This window comes from Diadema antillarum, unplaced genomic scaffold (genome assembly GCF_040938485.1).
Source record: "Diadema antillarum isolate AM-2024a unplaced genomic scaffold, OU_Dant_1.0 scf00000226, whole genome shotgun sequence".
Taxonomy (NCBI): domain Eukaryota; kingdom Metazoa; phylum Echinodermata; class Echinoidea; order Diadematoida; family Diadematidae; genus Diadema; species Diadema antillarum.
In genome coordinates, this window is record NW_027271115.1 from 2876003 (window position 1) to 2897924 (window position 21922).

Below are 21922 nucleotides of genomic sequence, written 5' to 3' on the forward strand. Positions count from 1 at the left end.
AAATTGTAAGATTTATGCCTCACCAATGTCATGACTCTTAAGGAGCTGGTCAAGCTCTGGAAGGTAGCTGACCATCAGTTGACGTAGCACCCTCTGGTCAGCCTGCAAAGAAACAAATACACAACCAAACCTGCTGTGAATTTCTTATCCTCAGCTCCTCAGTGCACAAGGTGAATGCTCTTATTTACTGTAGTGTTATATATTTTCACGGCATGAAATTTTTGCAAATTGGAGCTGACAGCCTTTTTCGCGGCATGAAATTTCCAAGAATTTCCCCTGGCATTCAATGCATAGTGTAGAAAAGAATGCTGCATTTTGATTTTCACAAATCCTGGTATAAGTTGCAAAATTAAAATGCACAAGAACATTTTGGTTTTACAGGATTTCTAACATGTTCCGGGATAATCTTCTTTCAGAAAACTCCTTGTCCTCATCAAGTCAGAAAATACAAATTTTACTGCATATTTTTTTATCTGAGATAAATCAAATTAGTAAGCTTCATTGAATCTGCCAAAAATCTGGTGGAAAAAAATAATACACAAATTTGCCAATAAAGACAGAAAAGTTGAATTCAAATCTTCAAAGGCGTGTTGCCAATTTCAGGATCAGTAACAAATCTAGTGATTTAGAGGCTTTCAATAATCTCTCGTGTGTTATTCTGTGAGTAAAATAAGCAATTACTACACATGAACACCAAAGAGCTCAATCTAACAAAAGAAAATATTTTATTCTTCATTATAAATCACTCACATTAAAAGAAAAAAAAATAAATGTATTATTATATATAAGATATACCAACAAAATTAAGCAAAATACCACAGAAATGTGGTTTCTAGGAATTAATGGGTCAAATGAAGAAAGCAATATGAGCTTCCACTGAGTACCTGGACTCCAAGGAGTGTATGTGAGAAATATGACGGTGGGACCAGGTCCTCTATCAGCGAGCACAGGATCCAGAATGCATCTTCCTCATCCATAAAGAGAAGCAGGGAAGCTACAATCTGTAGTGATTGATGCAAACAAGATACTAGAACAAGTGAACTAACTCAATATGCTTAGAGGGGAGCTCAATACACACACACAAACATGGGGGGGGGGGGGGAAGGCAAAATAGGAAATGAGACACCCTCACAATTTTTCATTGAATCATAAAGAGCCAGCATTACGAGAAACTTATTGTAGAGAAATTATTCTTTCCTCAAACAAGTGGTAGAACACAACCTGCTACATGCCAGCCTAAAGACTCGGTGCACGGAGCCTCGTAATGTTCGGTTGTACAGGACTATTTGTGTACTGCACATGAAGAACATATCTTCTCATCTATGCAAAATACACTGTGTGGAGTAAAAACAGAACTGGGCCTGCACAAATGCTAGATTACAATCTATCACATGAAATTAATGAATGACTATAAGAAAGCTTTACAAACAGCCGACACTACATGATCCATATGCACTATGTGCATGTACTGTATGCCACAAAGCACATTCTGTTACTATTACAAACTTTATGAGGTAACATATCACAGGGCTTGACATTAGCAGCGGTATCATGGCCTGGGGCCGCTAAATATTGATGTTGGGCCACCAAATTTCCAATGAGGTTATTTTTTTGGAAGCCTAATCAAGCAGCTCAAATTAAAAAATGAAAATTTACATTTCCCTTTATTTCTAGCCACTACATTTCTTCTGTAACCAAAATTGCAAATTCATAGACTATAGTGGTCTGAACAGGCCACTAGAGAAAAGTGTTAGTGTTGAGCCCTGCATATTATATCATATATTTTATGTTACGTTTGAACCTACCACACCCGTTCCTTGACAGTAGCCAATGTCAGGGTAGAGCCAGGAGATGCCTCTTAGGACCCGACGTAGCCTGGGTACACCAGTACTCTTCTGGGTGGAGAAGCAAGCGTTGCTCGGCATGGTCCGTAGTAGGTCCTGTTGGGGTACACAAACATTGAAATGTTGCTGAAACTTTTGTTGCAGTTGGTACATGTACAATCACACCATAGATGTCACTGTTCGAAATACACATGGAAAAATTTTGATCCTTATTACATAAAGTCATGCGACCAGTATCTATGTAGACCATTTATATTCCATTATGTGGATTTTTTTTTACATGCAGTTTACAACAGAATTTTTGAAAAATGAATCAATTGATACAACTTGTAGAAGGTTCTGTACAAGTGTACACACATCAATATTTACTATACTATCTTTATAGCTCTATACAGTTTTCATGATCAGGTCATCATCATACCACCATGTTTTAATGGGCAATCTTTTGTCTCTTCAAATACAGCAGTCAAACTGAAGAACATTTAGCTATAGACTGTGCCAGATGTAGATAATCAACTCACTCACATTGTAACATTTACATTTTTTAAAATGTGTTTGTCTTTTCTCACCTTTTCAATCTGTTTTGCAGCCATTGACTGGTCACTGGAACTGGCTTTGATTATTTCCTGCAGTTTAATGGGAAGAATAAAAGTAATCACTGACACTATAATACAACAAGCAAGTGTGTATGAAGCTGTTATTTTCCAAAAACAACCATATGGCACTTTCCATATAAATGCAGTTGAAACCAATTACCATCTGCACTGAAAAACTAATTCCAATGGCCTACCAGCCTTCAGCCTTTTCAGAAGTTTCCAAGATGTTATGTAATTCTCGCTAGAAGCATGGCTTAATATATCACAGAGGCCACAGGCATCTATAACGGTTTGACATCCAGGGCTGAGAAAACCACATCATCACTAATGATCAAAGACTCTGGGGAATGTATGAAGTGGTCAGCAATGGTACAGGTCAGATTTAAAAGGGAAATGATGTACATGTAAGAGTGTGGCAATTTAAGTTCAATCTCCATCGTTCTGGTTGATCACTTTATAAATACACATCTGTGGTCCCAGTGGGAAGAGATAGTTTATTTTGGGGGATTCCACTTAAAGTACAATTAAGTCTAAAAATAAGTTGAGGTTTTCAGGCAGGCAATGCAATCTATTATCAGCACATTAACACAAATCAAATGACACAAATCTCTTAGGCTCTCTCCCTCCCTCTCTCACTTTCTCATGCACAGTTAAGAGGAAGCCTGCACCAATGAAAAACACCCAACATGCCCATTTACACACACCAAAATTTAACTGAAGGGGATGCAAAAACCATTAATTCCAGTGTGCAGGCACACAAATCAAATGAATTACTCTTGGAAAATGTATCATGATGCAAAAATCAGTTCAGCTTAGGTTGTTTTGGTTTGTTTTGTTTTTGATACTCTCGCAATAATTTGGCACGGGAAGAAACCATCGATTTTTTTTTTTTTTTTTAAATCTCACAATGCAATTGCCATGCCATGCACACTTTGGTCATTGCTTATGCACACAGTCTAAAGATTCAAAGCACTTCCTTTTAATACAGCCCACTGATTTTTTTCCTTTTTTTTTTTTTTTGCATATGTGAATGGTGGAAAATAAACTGATTTTCGTGTTATGGTGCAAAAACCGCTAACTCCCGTACGTGAATGCAGATAATAACAAACAATTTGATGGTTAATAATGCCTCTGGCGACACTTAATGGCATCGACATACAAACATTTGCAACAAGCGCAGTGCATTTGTAATAAAATTTTGACAGTTGAAAATGTTTGTTTTTACCTTATACGTCATCTCGCTGCTGGTCTTCTTCTCCTGGGCCCCACAGAGTCTCATCCACAGCTGGGGGCGCATACTGTGGGGAATTCCCTCCCGCACCAGAGACCTCAGCTTCTCTGTCTGTGGCAGTCTGCTATCCATCTGTAAAAACCACAGGAAGATAAAAAGGTAGATAGTGAGGAGATAGATACATAGATGGATGAATAGATGAATTAATAGATGGATGGATAGGTATAGATAGATAGATACACTGTAGATAGATAGATAGATAGATAGATAGACTGACAGATGAATAGATAGGATAGATAAAGATGGATAGATAAATGGGATGACAGAGAAATAGAGAGTGAAACAGAAGACATAAGACAGAGAGAGAAATGAAGACATATAGCGATACATTCTTATATCTTTAAATCAACAAATAGCTAGACACGCGTATAAAATTCATACAATATACAGGCAGATCTCCCAACCTTTCTGATAGAAAAACAGGGATGATTTGGCTCAAAGTAGGAAAGAAAGAGCAGTTTCCAGAGGTGTGTATAGAGATTATCAAGGAGAATAGCAAACCCCCATTGAAACAAAAACTGGGAATGGTAAAAACTCAAATTCTTTCTTCCACATTCAGAATGATTGGGAGACAGGGATAGATAAAATGACAGATAAGTAGACAGACTAGGAACAGATAGATAAAGAAAAAGAAAGAGAAAGAGAAATAGCAATTGAGTGGATTATAAAGTTACTCAGAGAGACAGAAAAAAAAAAAAAATGAGATGTACAGGCCAGAAGATCAACAGTAGGCAAGTTGGAAAGTCAGTAAAATGAACAAATTCACCAAACCAGAGAGAATGAGGAGCAAATATACAAAAAGACAAACAGAAACACACAGGCACAACCACATAAAAGCAGAATAGCAGGAGTGACAGGGAGGAAGGGAAGCTCGCACATGGATAGATGATGATGAAAGAATGATTCTCGATGCTCATCTTCCTCCTCTTCTGGTCTGCTTTCAGCTTTATAGCAAAGTTGTTGTTGTTTTTTTAATGTAGTTCTTATGACAAAGCTTTAGAGTATGAAAGGTTATTTTTGTTCTGGCCCAACAAAATAGGCCAACATTGATTTACATTCAAGAGGAAAAAGACTGTCTCATACATGTTTGTTTGTGTGTTTTTTTCAGCCACAACAACAACAACAACAACACAATAACCCCTCCCCCCCCCCCCCCCCCCAGATACATACCTTTTCCCATGTCAGGTCTTCTACATCGGCGTTGTGTGCAAACTCGAAGTAGGCTGTCCACTTTAACCTCTGCTGGGGGTCTTCTACAAACGGCTCGCTCAGGAGTTTACTGGAGTTGGGTTCCGCTTTGTCTAGCAGAGTGAGTGCAGAGATGATGGTAATTCAATTCAATTCAATTCAATTCATTTCAATTCAATTCAACTCAATTCCATTCAAATCAAATCAAATCAAATCAAATAATGACAACAACCACAGCATGATGGTCACAGTCCCATTTCAAAATAATTGATGCAAAAATTCCTACAGTAGGAGGCAACTGGTTCATTGAAGGGACAGATAATATAATGAATATGAATAAAAATATTTGTTAGGTGCAGTTAAGTTTCATAAGAACTACTGAGAAAATAGTAACAGATACAAACACAAAAGTTGAATGAAATCCTAATGGAGAGGAGATACTATTCAGTAGGTGATAAGAGTTTTTTTAAAAAACTGCAAAAAATAATTTAGGAATGCATTACATTATAAAACTGTCAAGTGCTGCCAATAACAAAGCCAGACAGGTTTAGAGTACAGTGTGTGCATTCTTAACCTTGGTGACCTGCATCAAACAATACAGATTTGATGCACATATGAACACAAACAAGTTGACTGAAAAAAAAAAAAAAAAATCAAAGAGTTACACACTTTAGTAACAGTCCGTATATTGCATCAAAACAACCCAGTCCTACTAAACTGCTGAAGTGAATATCAGTAACAATTTGCTGCAGCACATATAGCAAGGTTTTGCCTGCTTTAAACATAATATACAGTGCAATGTAGAAGGCTTGCACATGCTAAAAGTCAGAGATCCTCAAAATGAAACCTGTGAAAGTAAAACATGATTAATCAATACATCTCATATTAGAATTATAATAAATGGGGAAAAGCTGGTTAATTTTTTTTTTTAATCTGTGCAAAATCAGAAAGAAATTTGCAAACATTTGCTGATTGATGTGAGAACCCCCCCCCAAAAAAAAAAAAAAAAATCACCTTTTATCTTATAAACTACATTGTATGTTACCAATTGAAGAATTGGTTATAAATGTACCTTAAGAGAAACCATTGGAACATCTTGTAATCAAAACTAATAAATACCAAACAGTAGGGTTTAAATGAAGGAGAATTTGTACGCCACCTTTAATACGAAACATTAATAATAGTGAATAATTGAGATCAGAATAGAACACTACAGCACCAAACCACATAAATGTAATTTCAGGGGATTGATGGGTTGGGGACCCTATTAGCACACTGTGCATACATACTCTTGCCATAATGACATTGTCGGTAGCCGACAGCTGTGCTGATGGACTTCTTGCACCACGCAACGCTGCTTCTAGAGTCTTGACATTTACAGAAAGCCATGGGAGCTATGGTACTTACAGACTCGTCAGACGCTGAGCTCGAGCTAGAGGTGTATACACCTCTGTACACATGGATGCTACACCAGACATATAATTTGGTAATTCCCTACCCTCCTCCTCAAATTACAGCACAGTGTCTCAGTGTCATATTGACAAATTCATTTCTTAATAGACTACTGCAGATTTACAAACAAACTCTTCTGCATGCCTTTATGACAAGGTCGTTTGTTTTTTTTTCTGACAGCTATAGAGCTTACCAAGAGACTTGCATTGCAATGCTACAACTCACAAGTGAAAAATGAATTCCACGTATTGAAATGCATTATAAAAGCAGAAACACGTGAATTGAATGGATAGCTTTTCAAGGTCCTTAGAGGAGAAATATTCATAATGTTCTCTGAATATATCTATGAGATATGGCATACCTTTTATGGGGTAGTAAAAATGTGCACATGTACTCTATAAATGTTTATGAACAGCCTTTGGCTATAATACCGTACACAGAAACTGAATATAATTCTATATGTGTTTACCGGCACATACAACTGTACACATACATGTACATAACATTTACTTTATACTTTAACATCCACTGAATGATTAAGACATCCACTAATGATTTAGACTCATTTGTTAATGGGAGACTGGATGTTATCCCAAGAACTCAGCAGACATAAACAACTACAACAAAAACAGCAGGAGACGATAAATTCATGATCACTTTCACTGTCCATAGCCACTATGTGGCCACATCATGGCAGCAGTTGGCTAAACTTTGACAGCAACTACAATTCTACCATAGCACTGATGTGATACCAGATGACAGCATACAAGTACATACAGTGTTCAATACACTTGTTGAGAAAAGGCATGGCCTGAAAAATGTGCTTCTATCGAGAGCAAATGTACACCCTTTCTGCAACACACCACAGCCTCACACCCACATCCACAGCCTCAACTTCTACATCTCTATATCTGCACGACTCGAAGGTACAGTCTCGATAAAACCTGCTGGTAGAAATACAGCCAACCACCCTATTTTAGGATTCACAGTATCTCTTTCAAGTGTTTGGTGGCTTTTGAAGTGGTTGCATCGATACTGACTCCATGTCAAAGAGTGGTGTATTACCCCGTCTTTTTCACTGTTTAAAGTTACACTCCCAAATCAAAATTCAAGTTGGCTTCGACGAAGGGAGAGACGTCATAACATTTCAGTATAGAAGAGTGGCTGAAAGATGCAATTTGGCAAAAATGAACAGTTTTGGAATTAATTTCAATTCTATGAAAGGTGTTTTGTGAGAGCGAAACATTGGTTAAATCAATTATGCAAATTAGATGAGGTGATGATGTCATACCTTCACAACTTTCCAACTGATATTTACACAGCATATCATTAAAACAATATCTCTTGTTAGGAATTGATTGATAATTCTATTCCCACCTCTAAAAGAAAGAGACATTATTATTGCCATCAAAATCATAACTACATCCCTAGAGTAGGGGAGGATGATATTTGTTTTATAGAACTAACATAAAGACATGAAATAAGTTTAAAAATTTGTGTGCCCCAAAAAAGAAAATTACAAGGGTATTACATCATTTTCTCACTGAATTTGAATATACATGACTCTGGCTTATGCAATTTCCTAACTTGTAGCTTGATTACAACAAAACCATATAGTACATCATATCTACCCTGATTACTGTGGGTATGGGGTGTAGAGTATCCTATTAAATTGAAAACACACTGAAGAAAACCAGTGAAATAACTTTCTTACATGGAGTGAATGAGATATGGAACGATACATCTGATATCTGGCTACAGTTTTCTTTGACAGCTTTTCCTTGACTTAAAATGCTAAAGCAACTTTCGGCTGTGTTTGAGATTGTCAGACTTGTATACACGCAACATAGAAAATGTACACAATAGATGCATAGCACGAATAGTACTCCATCAGAATTTTTTTTAAAATCATTACATGCAACACAACTACAAAACACCCACCCACAAACCTACACAATTGCATAAAAAAACACACAGACACCCACTCACTATTAAACACACAGAGAACTGCTTTATGAGGCACGAATATTTCAAGGATAGCCAACACAAGACATGTGACCTATCAAACAAACGAACAAAAACAAAACCAAAAAACCCATACAAATTCTGTGACAAAAAAATAATCATCTCTAACCCACGCGCCTGTCCTTCATACATATCACGGTACGACATACTTCATTAAATCTTCCTCTTTATCCACACTACATAATCTTTCTTTTTCTTTCATCAGAAATGCATGATTTCATTTAAAGGACAAGTTCACCTTCATAAACATAAGGATTGAGAGAATGTAGCAATATTAGTAGAACTCATCATTGAAAGTTTGAGGAAAATCAGACAATCCGTTCAAAAGTTATGAATTTTTGAAGTTTTTGTGCAGTACCCGCTGGATGAGAAGACTACTGCAGTGTATGAATAACTTAGATGTCACATGCGTACAACAATATAAGGAAAATATAAAGAGAATTTCACAAAATTCCATCTTTTGAAAAAAGTACACATTCCCCTGACTCGTTACCGACAAATGTTATGGGTAATATTATTCCCCCTGCCTTTAGAAAGAGGCAAGCCAAGTGCACTTTTATTATGCCAAAAAAGTGAAAATATGTTGAATTTTCTTTTACATTTTCTTTATACTGTTGTACGCATATGACTCACAAGCTGTAGTAGTCTCCTCATCCAGCGGTTCCAACACAAAAATTAAAAAAATTCATAACTTTTGCATCGATTGTGCAATTTTCCTCAAACTTTCACTGATGTGTTCTACTAATATTGTTGCATTTTCTCAATCCTTATGTTTATGAAGGTGAACTTGTCCTTTAAAGAATCATGCGCATACATTGCATAATTCCAAAGGAAGAGATCTATACACTCTAGAAAAAGCCAGAATCTCCATATTTGCCTTTCATCACACCTATCACCAAACATCTATCAATAGTCTGATGGAATCCATATCAATGACATTCTTTTTAAAGAATTGTGTCATGCCGAAAAAAAAAAAAAAAAATAGGGGGAAGGGCAATAAATCTGAACAATACACTGATATCCTCAAAGTAAAACTACGTTGTAAAAGCAACATAACATGTACCAAAATGCAGGAAGGGCTATGCATGTTTGGTTTAGATTTTCAAGAATACCGGTACCCTTCTTTAATTCCATTTTAATTGCTGGTAAATGACTGTCTACACTAGGAAACACCTCTTGTGTCAATCTGATCTTGTATTTGACAAAACATGGAATTCATGTCTCGCAAATCTTTCTATAACTTGTTCTGTTTTTACAGAAAAAAAAAAATATTTGAATGGCTTTACTACCTTTCCAAACTCTTTTTCAACATCTTTGAAATTTTCTCACCTTCTTCTTCTACCCTGAAGCCAAACTCATCGTAATAAAAGTCTCCGACTGCGCCCGAATCTTCAGTCTGTGAAGAAATGTTGCACAGAAGAAGCAGACAAAAACAAAATACATCAAGTGAAGTATGTGGGACTGTTAGTGAAGAAAATGGCAATGCTCACAGAGTTTTTCAGAAGTCAACTAAAGAAGCCCACTTATGTGAATTATTTGCTCATTTGGGGTTCCCTTTTTTTTGGGGGGGGGGGGGGGGAGGCATGAGCAGGTAAGAGTCTCCATAAGATATGGGATCAACTATTGGGCTTTTATTTGCTATTCACCACTTCAAGATTCAGTGAAGAGACAATGTTAAGAGGGGACAATATTCTGGGTTTTGAATTGGGACAATATTCTGGGTTTTGAATTGGGAGAGCCTGAAGTTAAAATCCTGCACATCTTACATCTGAAGACAAAGTGTTTAAAGCCAATGGCTCACGATATTCACAATCAAAATCAGGTAGATTTCAAAGACCAATCAGGAGATACTTGTGCAAAATCAGCATCTTTAATGGACCAAAGAATTTCCATACTAGGGAGAATTTTATATTCTCTACAATAGATATGAAGAGATATCAAGTTTTCAGGAAGAATCCATCAGAATCAGGGAATTTGGCAGCTCTGAAAGCCAACCATTTCTTCACTCTGCTATAAAATAAAACTTGTTTCCTGGCTTTGCTGCAGTAATGAAAATGGCTGTGCTCTCTACTAATACACAGAGAACAGTGTCGCCACCGACGGACCTACTACCCTGAGTTTAATGAGACCATAGCATTATCATTATTCATTATCAGACGAGAAGAACATCTGGGCCTCTTAATAATGAACAGTTGCCACTGACTGCAAAGTTGATATCGGTATATCATTCACACTCACAGTGAAAAATCATGAAATTAAAATGATAGAAACAAAGAAAATTGACAATTCAGTGAAAGTTGGTGGGCAACAGAGCCAAAAGTCTCCCAAAACATCACCAGAAATATTGTAAACTGGAGTGCAATATTTCTAACTTCCTACAAAATTTGCTGCGACAATTTTGCACGAAAACCCTCACTGCAGAAAACCCATCATATCCTCATATGACTTTTATTTAATGTTTGGATTCCTCCCCAAAGTCACACAAACATGCAACTAGCCACTAAGATCAACATCATGGTGGTATGTAGTATGTTTAGCACTCTGTCCAGCTAATTTCTCATGTGAAATTATTGTGGCAAAAAGTCATAACATTTCATATGACTGGCATTACTTTGTGACTTTTCCTTGTGAAGTGAATGGAAAGCTTAAAACATCTTTCATAATCTTTAGTGTCGTAATACTGTAAAAGTGGATATTTTGGCGTGACTAATTTTTCCCGCTCGGCCAGGAGTAGAAGAGTTTCGCACGTTTTTAATTCCGCTGAATCAAGACATGACTACGGAAACATATGGCAAGCAGAAATATTTGCGTGTTTTTATTTTTGCGCTAGTTTCTGGTTGCGCGAAATGAACGAAAATTTCCACTTCTAAAGTACTTCCAATTGAACATGGGCCTAGTGATAATATTGTAACTCTTGGGCCAGTCTTGCATACTAAGTGTCATTACTCTACAACGAAATTCCCAACCAGGACCCTCGAGATATGCGGCAGATGCTGTTAATATTTTCAGGATAAAAGGTCATGTGATGCTAATCATGAAGGTGCAATAAAAGTAGCACGCATGCTGAGCCCCCACCTGTGCAAGTTTGGCCAGAATGTCCTGGGGCCACATACTGGGTATGAGGGCGGAGAAGGGCCCCCCTGGGGCGGGCGTGTACCCCCCTGATCCCCGCCTCTGTCGACTCATCTTACTGCTCATCTCATCCTCGTCCTCTGACAAGGTTTCAGCTGCAAGAGGAACAAACAAGATTTTAAAAAAATATATATTGAATAATTAGGTGTGTAAATGAACATACATTTGAATATAAATATTTAGCAATTGATTCTTCTTTTCAAGGTTTTTTTTTCCATGTTTTATTGGGTTTTGTACAAGGTAATGCACCAAGAACACACATTATGAATAACAAGGCTGACAAGAAACCAAAAAGCATTGGTTAGACCCAGGCAGCTGACAGTATTATCAGTTCCTTCATTGTGCAAGATCCTTGAAGCGGCAAATAATCCAATAAAAAAAGAAGATATTATATGCTATGATACAGAAGCAAACAAAAACACATACGATTGTACTCAGTAGCTGCATGCACCCCCTCCCCCAGTATACACACCTCATTAAATGTCAACAACAGATTGAAGCACAGTGTGTGCATAACACATTTATACAGTCTTAATGAGAGAGTACAGTATACGTCGAATATTTCGCGAGGTTTTTATTTTTGCAAATATCATGAGTCGGGTGCTATTCGCAAATTTAAAAACATGCAAAAAAAATCAACTCTCATCCCGACGTGAATGTGGAATGTGGGGTGGGGGTGGGGGACAACATGAGTACCCCTCTACAAGCCTATTTCAACTTATTAAATCATTTTGCACCACTTTTACAGCTAGTACCTGCCTTTTAGAACTTTGTTCCAAGTCAGGAACATTACACACTGCTGGTGATTCCACCTCATCATGTAGTTTTACAGGTCAAATCCCTATTTGCTTTGAACGTACAGTACAGCGTGCTTTCGCTGCCCGGTCTTAATCGGCACTCAGAAATAACTTCTGAGGTCAAGATACAGTTCGTATGGTATAGACATGGATATGACTGTCTCATACAAGTACCAGTACAATTGTATAAAGGAAAGTTTACAGTTTTATTGCCCCTAGTTTTTAGTGCCATAAACAAGCATTGCACTTTTACCATTTGATCAATCCACCAGTTCACCACACTCTCAAGGAATTGGAACCCAGAGGTTAGGCCTACAGAGTTTACATGAGTGTCAATAAACTCTTGATAAGAACAGTCTATATTATATAAGCAATTTTTTTTTTTTTTTTTAAGCAAAGCTGAACAATTGGAACTACACTTGGTTTTCAAATGGTACATATCGGCACCCGTACCAAGGTTCGATCTCCCGCACCAAAGTTCAACCGTGCGCAAAAGTACAATGTATAGCCATAGATTTCTACATGGGTACATGTAGTGGGCGGTTGAATTTTGGACTGCGTTGGGGTCAAATTATGGGTAGCTTGCGCGAGATCTAATAATAAAAGGATATTCACAAAAACACCTTGCAGCACGTTATCTAGTGCTCATTATAATCTGACGATGCGTCATGCAAGAGTTACTCGAAAGAAAGTGATGGTTATAACCTTTAATTCCTGTGCAGGGGACTTACAAATGTGGGACAGTAAATACTTGTGCGCTCTAATGTTTCCTGTGCCAATCAGCACCCACAGCACAAAAAAAGGGTTACCCAGGATGTATTCAACATAAGAAGTTTGAGGAATACAGTATTAATAGTGTACATTCAGTAATAGTACTCCAATGATATGCTAATATAGGTGCCTACCTGTTACAGTACGACACACAAACGTGTATGTGTACAACCCTGTGCATGTACTTACGCCACATTTTCCAGCAACTTGTCTTAAGCGAGTGACAACCACTCCCTTCGGTAGCAACTGGAGCCATTGCAACTAGCAATTCACAACTTGCTAGAAAACAGCCAGCTCCTGTGCAGTGTAATGCAAATTGTCAGCACCATTTACAATATTAATCTACAGGTGCAAATTCAACCAGCTAAAAATGGGAACTATTTTCTACACCAGTACATGTAGTGCACATACTATTTTTGCCCCCCCCCCCCAAAAAAAAAATAGAAAACTATCGGCAGACCTCCCTGAATACACTTATGTAATATTATTCATGGACTCAGAAATAACCAGATGGCAGGTCAAACTGCTGGAATTAACATGCTGACACCTGCAGGGTGAGATGATAGAAAGAACAAACAAACAAACAAACAAACACACACACACACACACACATCATGGGGCACCTGATCTACACCATCTCTTACAGTATAACATGGTCATACTTCCATAATACAGTACATGTGTGTGCATATTGTAGGGTGTCAAAACAGAGCAGTATAGAATAAACACAGTCTAGGGCAATTCCCTGGGCAATTACCCCAAACCCTTCCCCTTTATACCTTAACCCTAATCCTAATCCTGAACCTAATTCTAATCCTATCAAACCCTAAACCTAACCCTAATCCTAATCTTTACTCTAACCGTAGCACTAAGCAGTATTTGGGGGGGGGGGGGAGGGGTAATTGCCCGGAGGTAATTGCCCTGATATGATTAAACAAGCTGATAGGTTTCTGACAGTGCTACGTGTACATGTAGCTACGTACTCTTAGGATTCACAATTAATGGAGATACACTCTTGTAGCTCCCTGGATTCACTTTGCCATTTGTCATTATGTATGAATGTATACCATAGAAGAGAATTAATATCAATAGAGGAGCACTCACAGTAATATGAGCCATCACAGTTATCATACGGCATGTGGGTGTGTACCACCTGTTATATGTTACGTCTTTTAAATACCCACACGCTTGTAAATCTGAGTAAATGTGACAAATGTGAAAGCACAGCATTTCGTCATCGCATGTTCGCAAGACGATGACGAGGCAAATTCCATGCCATATTCCATAAATGATGCAATATTTGGTACCCTGGGGTACCAAATAAAAATTCGCCATTTTGTTGAATTATTTTTTCTTTAGCGCTGTACCCTGGTTTACCAAAAATGTGTAAAAATAATTCTTAGTATTATTATGCACAAAAATGCTTTCTTGTTTGTGATTATATCATATGCAACAATCAATGCTCGCAAATAATTCTGTTTTTGTTTTCTCATTCACATGCTCTGTTGTACTCTTCCCTGTTTAAAAGTTGACATGGAAGGAAAATCAGCATTGCGATTGTCATCGCCACACTGATTTATGGCAGCGCTGATGATGAGAACATACAATTGTGTAGTCACCATTACAACATTGTACACCTGTATGATACGTGTATTAAATGGACATGAGATGTTGGTACACAATGCCATACCCCACGTTACGACGGTACCCCGGTGTACGGCGTGACAAATCAAATATCAAAGTGAAAAAGTGATTAACATTCTGCTGTGTGGAATATTACACATGCATGAAGACTGCTGCAAGGCTTTGCTGTTGTTAAAGGGACTGTACAGTACTGGGTGAGGTGGGGATTCATGTTTTGAACATTCTTAAGTGAGATAATGAGAAACCTCTTATGAAATATGAAAGAGCATGTAATTTTAAGAAGGATTCAACGTTTGTTTGATGAAAATTGGTTTTCAAATGGCTGAGATATCCAAAAAAGTGATAATAATAAAAGGCGACAGGCCACAACTTTATTATGATCTCTTTGTTTCACCTTGTTTTTGGATATCTCAGCCATTTCAAAACCGATTTTCATCAAATAAACTTTTGATACCCCTTAGAATTGCATGCTCTTTGACATCTCATAGAGTGGTTTCTGAATATCTCGCAAAACGTTAAAAGCTATTATCCTCACCTCGACCAGAACTGTACACACCCTTTAATATTATACATAATGTGCCTGAAATGGTAGCGATCTCTAAATTATCACACTTATATTCGGGGGACTTCTATAGTTTTGGCTATAATGGCGGCTGTAATTGGAGACTATCATAAATCAGTTCCTTCCATGTCGAAACCCCAGCTTATGGCGATACTCCAGATCATATCAAATGAATACCTGCAAATCTTCTTGAAGCAAATTATTAATACCGCACTGGCTTTCCTTTGAACATTGAGTTCAAAGCAATATCAGTGTATGATACTCCTTGTGTACATACATTTGTATGAGGAGCACAGCCTCAGAATCCCACAACCAGGTAACCAACCCAATGGGCAGTCAATAGTAGCATATTGCATGTACAGTACTTAATTGGTGAACATCTGCATTTTAAAGTTCATCATAATTTTCCTTCATTTTCTTTCTTATTGTTGCTGTTTTTGCAGTTACTGTACACTGCATATTAAAGGGATGGCATACAACATGTAGTATTGGTTGAGGTGAGAATTCAGCTTTTTGCAAGATACTATTTAGATTGAAACCACTTCATGAACTGTTTAAGAACATACAATTCTAAGAGGAATTCAAAGTTTATTTGATGAAAATCAGTTTTGAAATGGTTGAGATATCCAAAACAAGAGACCATGGGGTCACGTGCTCACCTGAGTATCGCAATTTCACCTTCCATGCATTCTTGCACACTCTTACATGAGAACATTGAAAACTTAGGTCTGCATGGATTCCCCCCCCCCCAACTCCAGGGTGGGGGGGGGGGGGGGAGCGGGGGGCAGGCAGCCCTGGATCTGCAATGAACAAACTTGGAAATAAAGTCATCAATGTACAAACTCATGGTATTAAACTTTGCTTTTATCATTTCTGGTTCTAGAGTAGATAAGATTTTAAATATTCCTTAATGTGGGGGGGGGGGGGGGGGGGCTAGAGGGCCCCCCAAGATGGACATGGTGCCAGTGGCGTATCTAGGGGGGGGCAAGGGGGGCACGTGCCCCGGGCGCCACTCCTAGGGGGCGCAAAAAACGAAAAAAAAAAGAAAGAAGAAGAAGAAAAAAAAAGAAAAACGAAGAAAAAGAAGGGGAAAAAAAAGAAAAAAGAAAGAAGAAGAAGAAGAAGAAGAAAACTCGCCCGGAAAGGGGGGGGGGGGGGGGGGGCAGAAAACCAAATCAAACAAGATAAAAACAAAACATGATGACGCGGACAAAATGACCATGTTTATTGTGTTCACAAAAGAATTCCCTGTTCTGTAAGCTGAAATACAAAATTTTCGGCTCGATAGCCAACATTTATATAAAAAAGAAGGTAAGAACAAAACGTGATGATGACGCGGACAAAATGACAATGTCTATTGTGATCACACATGTCATTTTATAGTTAGCAGGCAAAATGTTTCACGGAGCAGCGAATGCAATATCTTTAGTTCTGATCAAAAGAAGGCGCCAACGGGAGGGGCGCAAAAAACAACAACAAATCAAACAAGATAAGAACAAAACGTAATGATGACGCGGAAATATACAAATTTCGGCTCACTCGCTCGTACGATTTAGAGTATTTTTTCAAGTCCTCAGTTTGTTGGTATAAATCGTTGTCTATACGGCCGTCACCATATCTTGATTAGAATTGTAAGATTTAATAAGCAAAAAATGACAAGAGTTCCATGTTTTGTAAGATGAAATACAAAAATTTTCGGCTCGCTCGCTGCGCTCGCTCGCCAAAATTTATCAAAAAAACCAAAACAAAACAAAAGAAAAACCCCGTGACGATGACGCGGACAAAATGACAATGTCTATTGTGTTCACACATATAATTTTATATTTAGCAGGAAAAATGTTACTCGGAGCAGCAGCTGCAATTTCATTCGTTCTGAAACGATTGGATCAAGAGGACGCCAAATGGTTTCGAACGTACAGGGGGGGGGCGCAAAAAAAGTCAAAAAAGATAAGAACAAAACGTAATCATGACGCGGAAATATACAAATTTCGGCTCACTCGCTCGTACTATAAAATAGAGTATTTTTTTCAAATCCTCTGTTCGTTGGTATACAGTAAATCGTTATCTATAAGGTAGTCACTATATCTTGATTAGAATTGTAAGATTTAATAAGCAAAAATGACAAGAGTTCCATGTTTTGTAAGATGAAATACAAAAATTTTCGGCTCGCTCGCTGCGCTCGCTCGCCAAAATTTATATATAAAAAGTGATAAGAACAAAACGTGATGATGACGCGGAAATATACAAATTCGGCTCACTCGCGCGTACTAATTTAGAGTATTTTTTAAAGTCCTCAGTTTGTACGTATAAATCGTTATCTATCAGGCCGTCACTATATCTTGATTAGAATTGTAAGATTTGATAAGCAAAAAAATGATAAGAATTCCATGTTTTGTAAGCTGAAATACAAAAATTTTCGGCTCGCTCGCTGCGCTCGCTCGCCAAAATTTATCAAAATTCATTACATTTAAATCACTCTCAAAAGACCCCTTTTAAGTGCTTGAAAAAGCATATCATGTGCACTTGGTTTAAAGTCCCTACCGGGATGGGGTTGGGTTGAACACTTTTTCAGAAATTAGGATCGCAATTTTCGCGCTTGCCCCGGGCGCCGTTTTCCCTAGATACGCCACTGCATGGTGCCCATTTGAAGGAATTGAGATTCTATCCCCCTAGGGATGCTACACTGTACCTACCAAGTCTGGTGAAAATCAGACGTGGCGATCTCAAAGTGAAGATGAAAATGTACAATTTAGGACCCCTCCCCACCCCCCCCTCCCCTGGGTCCCAAGGGGGGCACCCCTAATTCCCCCATGAAAAAACTTGAAACTTCAGCCATCAATGTACTAACTCATACATGTAGTATTAACTAAGCCCCATCACTCCTGGTTCTAGAAAAGATTTTTAAAGATTCCTTTACTAGTATTAGGGGGTTTGGGCCCCCTGGGGGCCCCCCAGGTGGGCCATGGTGCCCATTTGAAAAAATTGAGATCCTATCCCCCTAGGGATGCTACCTGCCAAGTTTGGTGAAAATCGGTCATGGGGTTCTCAAGAAGAAGATGAAAATGTAAAAAGTTTACGCACAACGGATGACGGACGACGCACGACGCACAGCGGACGCCGGACGAAGAGCGATCGCAATAGCTCACTTGAGCCTTCGGCTCAGGTGAGCTAAAAAGAAGCAAAACAAAGTGATCCTAATATACATGAATTGTAAAAGCTTAGGTGGGTCCCACCTCTTGAAATTAGGATTTCTTGTTTTGGATATCTCAGCCATTTAACGTGCATGCATAGAAAATACAAAGCACATTTCTGCACACACGTCTACATCAGGGATGCCAACTCTCACGCAATTCAACCAATTTTGACTGTCTCACTCTGATAAACGAAATCTCACGCTAAACCCTCAAAATGGAATTGGAATGTACATGACTACAAAAATAAATATATCTCTAAATTCTCTGATATTCCAAATATCGACATGCCCAAGCCCAAAATTTCGAGATTTTCCCGCGCGGGTGTAAAGCTTAACCAATGACGAGCTACATGTATTGGATTACGATTGGTTTCTACCTATACCACATGAGCGTAGCTTGTACTTTTGGCAAATTACAGTAGGTACATGTATGGCTATGACGTGTGCTTTACATCGCTTTACATACACTGACTGTTTACGTAGTACGTACGTACGGCTGCACAGCATGCCACCAGGAGCTAGCCAGGAGGTCGCTCCGCTCCCTCGCAGTGTCTCACGCCAAACTCTCACTCAAGGTTGGCAGCCCTGGTACATGTATCACACTGTACTGTCAGTATTCTCTCATCATCGATGCTTCTAGAATAACAGACAACACACATAGTGTACACTGTACAGGGGCCAGGGAACATTCTTTTTCTTTCTTTTTTTTTTTTTGGGGGGGGGGGGGTCACGGTTCATAACCCCCCCCCCCATACACACACACACACACACACACACACACCATCCAAAACATTGAAGATTTTTTTTTTTCTAAAGGCTCTCTAAAATATGGCTTCTGTGCATTAACACTATCGCTACAAATTCGAACTTTTCATACACAATGCTGTGCGCATCACTCTAGCGCTAACATTAAAGGATGGCGCAAGAAATGAAAAGACAAAGGTATTTCTTCCTTCTCTCATTCCAGCACAACATACAAGTAATGATTCCGGTGAACTCCAAATTAGGAATATAATTTTCGATGGGTACAACTACAAGTACAATGTCATTGTACAGTAGCTCCTTGACAGTGTACAGAGTGTATGAAAAAGAAAGGTTTGAGATTTCATCCTTTCTTCTCATGAGCATAATACAAATGTAATTCTCTGTACACCCTGCAGTACAATGCAAGAGTCACTTGAGAACAAAAATGCAATCTGCCAATGGAAAAAATGTTTGCTTACAAGCGTGGAATGCCTGAAAACAGTACTGAGGACCTTTCAGAGAAAGCTTATCATCAGAAGAGATGGCTTGTTGGAGAGGTGTACCAAGGAGGTTTACATTGTACCTCCTTGGGTGTACCAACACCTCAGAAATAGCGTGTGCTAGTGGAGAGGTTGAAAATGAGGTTGTAAAAATGTAATCTGGAGCCAGACAGCAGTTCAGACATGTACTCATACAATGCATTTAAAGGCCAACATCACCAAATGATATGGAGGCACAATGCTTACATTATGAATTATGCAAGCTGAGATGGAAAATGCCATCTTCTTATTACACCCACATCCATTTGATGTTGAGGGGGCGGGGGAAGAATTACCAAGAGATGCCATCTCAATTTTGCACTGCATCCTCACTTCTTTACATGTACGTGCTACAAAAGTGTACAGTTGCACACTTTAATAATCATGGTCTGCAGCCCACACTGGGTGAATATACACTGTAAAAGATGCTGGACGAATATAAAAGATACAAGTACTTATGTAAGTAAACAAGGAAGCCAGAATAAAGACTAGATTAGGGAGGGGGTTAAGGGGGGGGGGGGGGGTAATACATTCATATTGAGCCCTCCCCCTTGCTGTGAAAGCAAAGCTCACCTTCAAGATCCAAGTATAAGTAAACAAAGGGAGAAAGGAAGAAATGAAGAAAATGCAACCTGATGTGCTGTGACAGTGAATCTGTTTTATATAACTTGCTTGTGAGATTAGTTTTTCATATCATTTGTGTTGCATTTTATAAAATAATATATAATATATCAATTTTGGGTTTTCCTTTCTCCTTGTTATGTGGAAGGGGGGATAGAGGGGCTCTTATGCGACAAAAATCTTGACTTTAGAAATAGCATTTGTGACTCTACATGTACAAGTACAGCATATCAAGACACTGTGTACAATGTACACCTGTAGAACATGTTGCAATCATATTTGGACAAGTACAGTGTAGGCCTACTGAGTAACTCGCTTTTGTATCATAACATGGCTTTGACTGTCTTGTTTCCATGCTTACTGTCTGGGAAACTAGCTTTGCATTGAACATTTTATGCATTTGTATGCATGTCTAAATAGCCCCCCAAAAATGTAGTCTCTGATTATAATCTTGTCTGTAGGTGCCACGACATCAAATAACCTTAGAGTCTGGAGCTGTAAAACCAACAAAGAGAGGTCTGTTGACTTTGTTACTCAGAAACATTATCAAATTTGCCCCATTTGTCTATTATGTTGTAGTTAATTTGCTTCACCCCTTCTTCTACAAACACAGTCACCAGTTATCAGAAAATAAACAAGATCAGACCTACTTGTACATCTACTTTGGAAGTGTGTTTACGCTCTTGAAATACAGTAACAGCTGTTGCAAGCGTTGCTAAGTAGACATTAAAATTTGAGTTAGGGTTGCTGAGTCTTCGGCTTCTAATTTGTGACACAGATTCAAATATTCAATTCAAACCATTAATATATCAAAGTAATCTAATATTTGCACTGAAGATATTCCTAAACATGAATACAGTACTGTAGTTTTCGGAAAATTAGGTGATTGATCTTCACAGGGTTCAAAAGATATTTACATCCAAGCAACAACCACGAGACATGTACACATATCAAAGCAACTCATAATAATAATAATAATAATAATGTAATTATAAAGCACTGAAATGCCATGATAAAACAGAAGCATCTTCAAATCATTCTTTCTACAATGTTTGGCCAACCTGACATCACAGGTCTCAAAAACCAAGATATTTTAAGATTAATTCCTTTTTTGCATCACAATATGAATTAAAGAAAGGAATGTCTCATTTCAGACTGCATTGTACTTTGCGATACCCCTGTACATCAAACAGCCCAAAATTTGGACTGTTTTTTTTTTCCCATTATCAAGTTGTATAATTCACTGAGCTGAACTATAGGTACAGCTATTCCAACATGCAGCTCTTTCGGACTACATACATTGTACTTCTATTCACACAGACAGACAGACAGACACACACACACACACACACACACACATACACACACACGGAATTCATATGAATTGCATGATATACTGTATGATATTGATAAACATATTGTATGGTACGTGTGTATGTATTCGACAAGAGCTGCAGAACATCTCTTCAAAATAGTCATTCTTGCACGTACACCTAAGGTTTAAAAGATTCATGTACAGACTG

The 21922-nt window shown here is 38.2% G+C and overlaps 1 protein-coding gene across 1 annotated transcript in view; it reads right to left on the reverse strand.

The window, feature by feature from the left end:
- Positions 1-21922, reverse strand: part of LOC139724744 (small G protein signaling modulator 3 homolog) — a 103889-nt gene that overhangs the window by 53322 nt on the left and 28645 nt on the right. Inside the window, exons 2-9 of the mRNA XM_071635867.1 lie at positions 11472-11623; positions 9726-9792; positions 4902-5032; positions 3666-3803; positions 2414-2470; positions 1806-1940; positions 885-1001; positions 24-102 (exon numbers count right to left, since the gene is read on the reverse strand). Coding sequence (XP_071491968.1) covers positions 24-102; positions 885-1001; positions 1806-1940; positions 2414-2470; positions 3666-3803; positions 4902-5032; positions 9726-9792; positions 11472-11623 — 876 coding nt within the window. The remainder of the gene's footprint in view (positions 1-23; positions 103-884; positions 1002-1805; positions 1941-2413; positions 2471-3665; positions 3804-4901; positions 5033-9725; positions 9793-11471; positions 11624-21922) is intronic.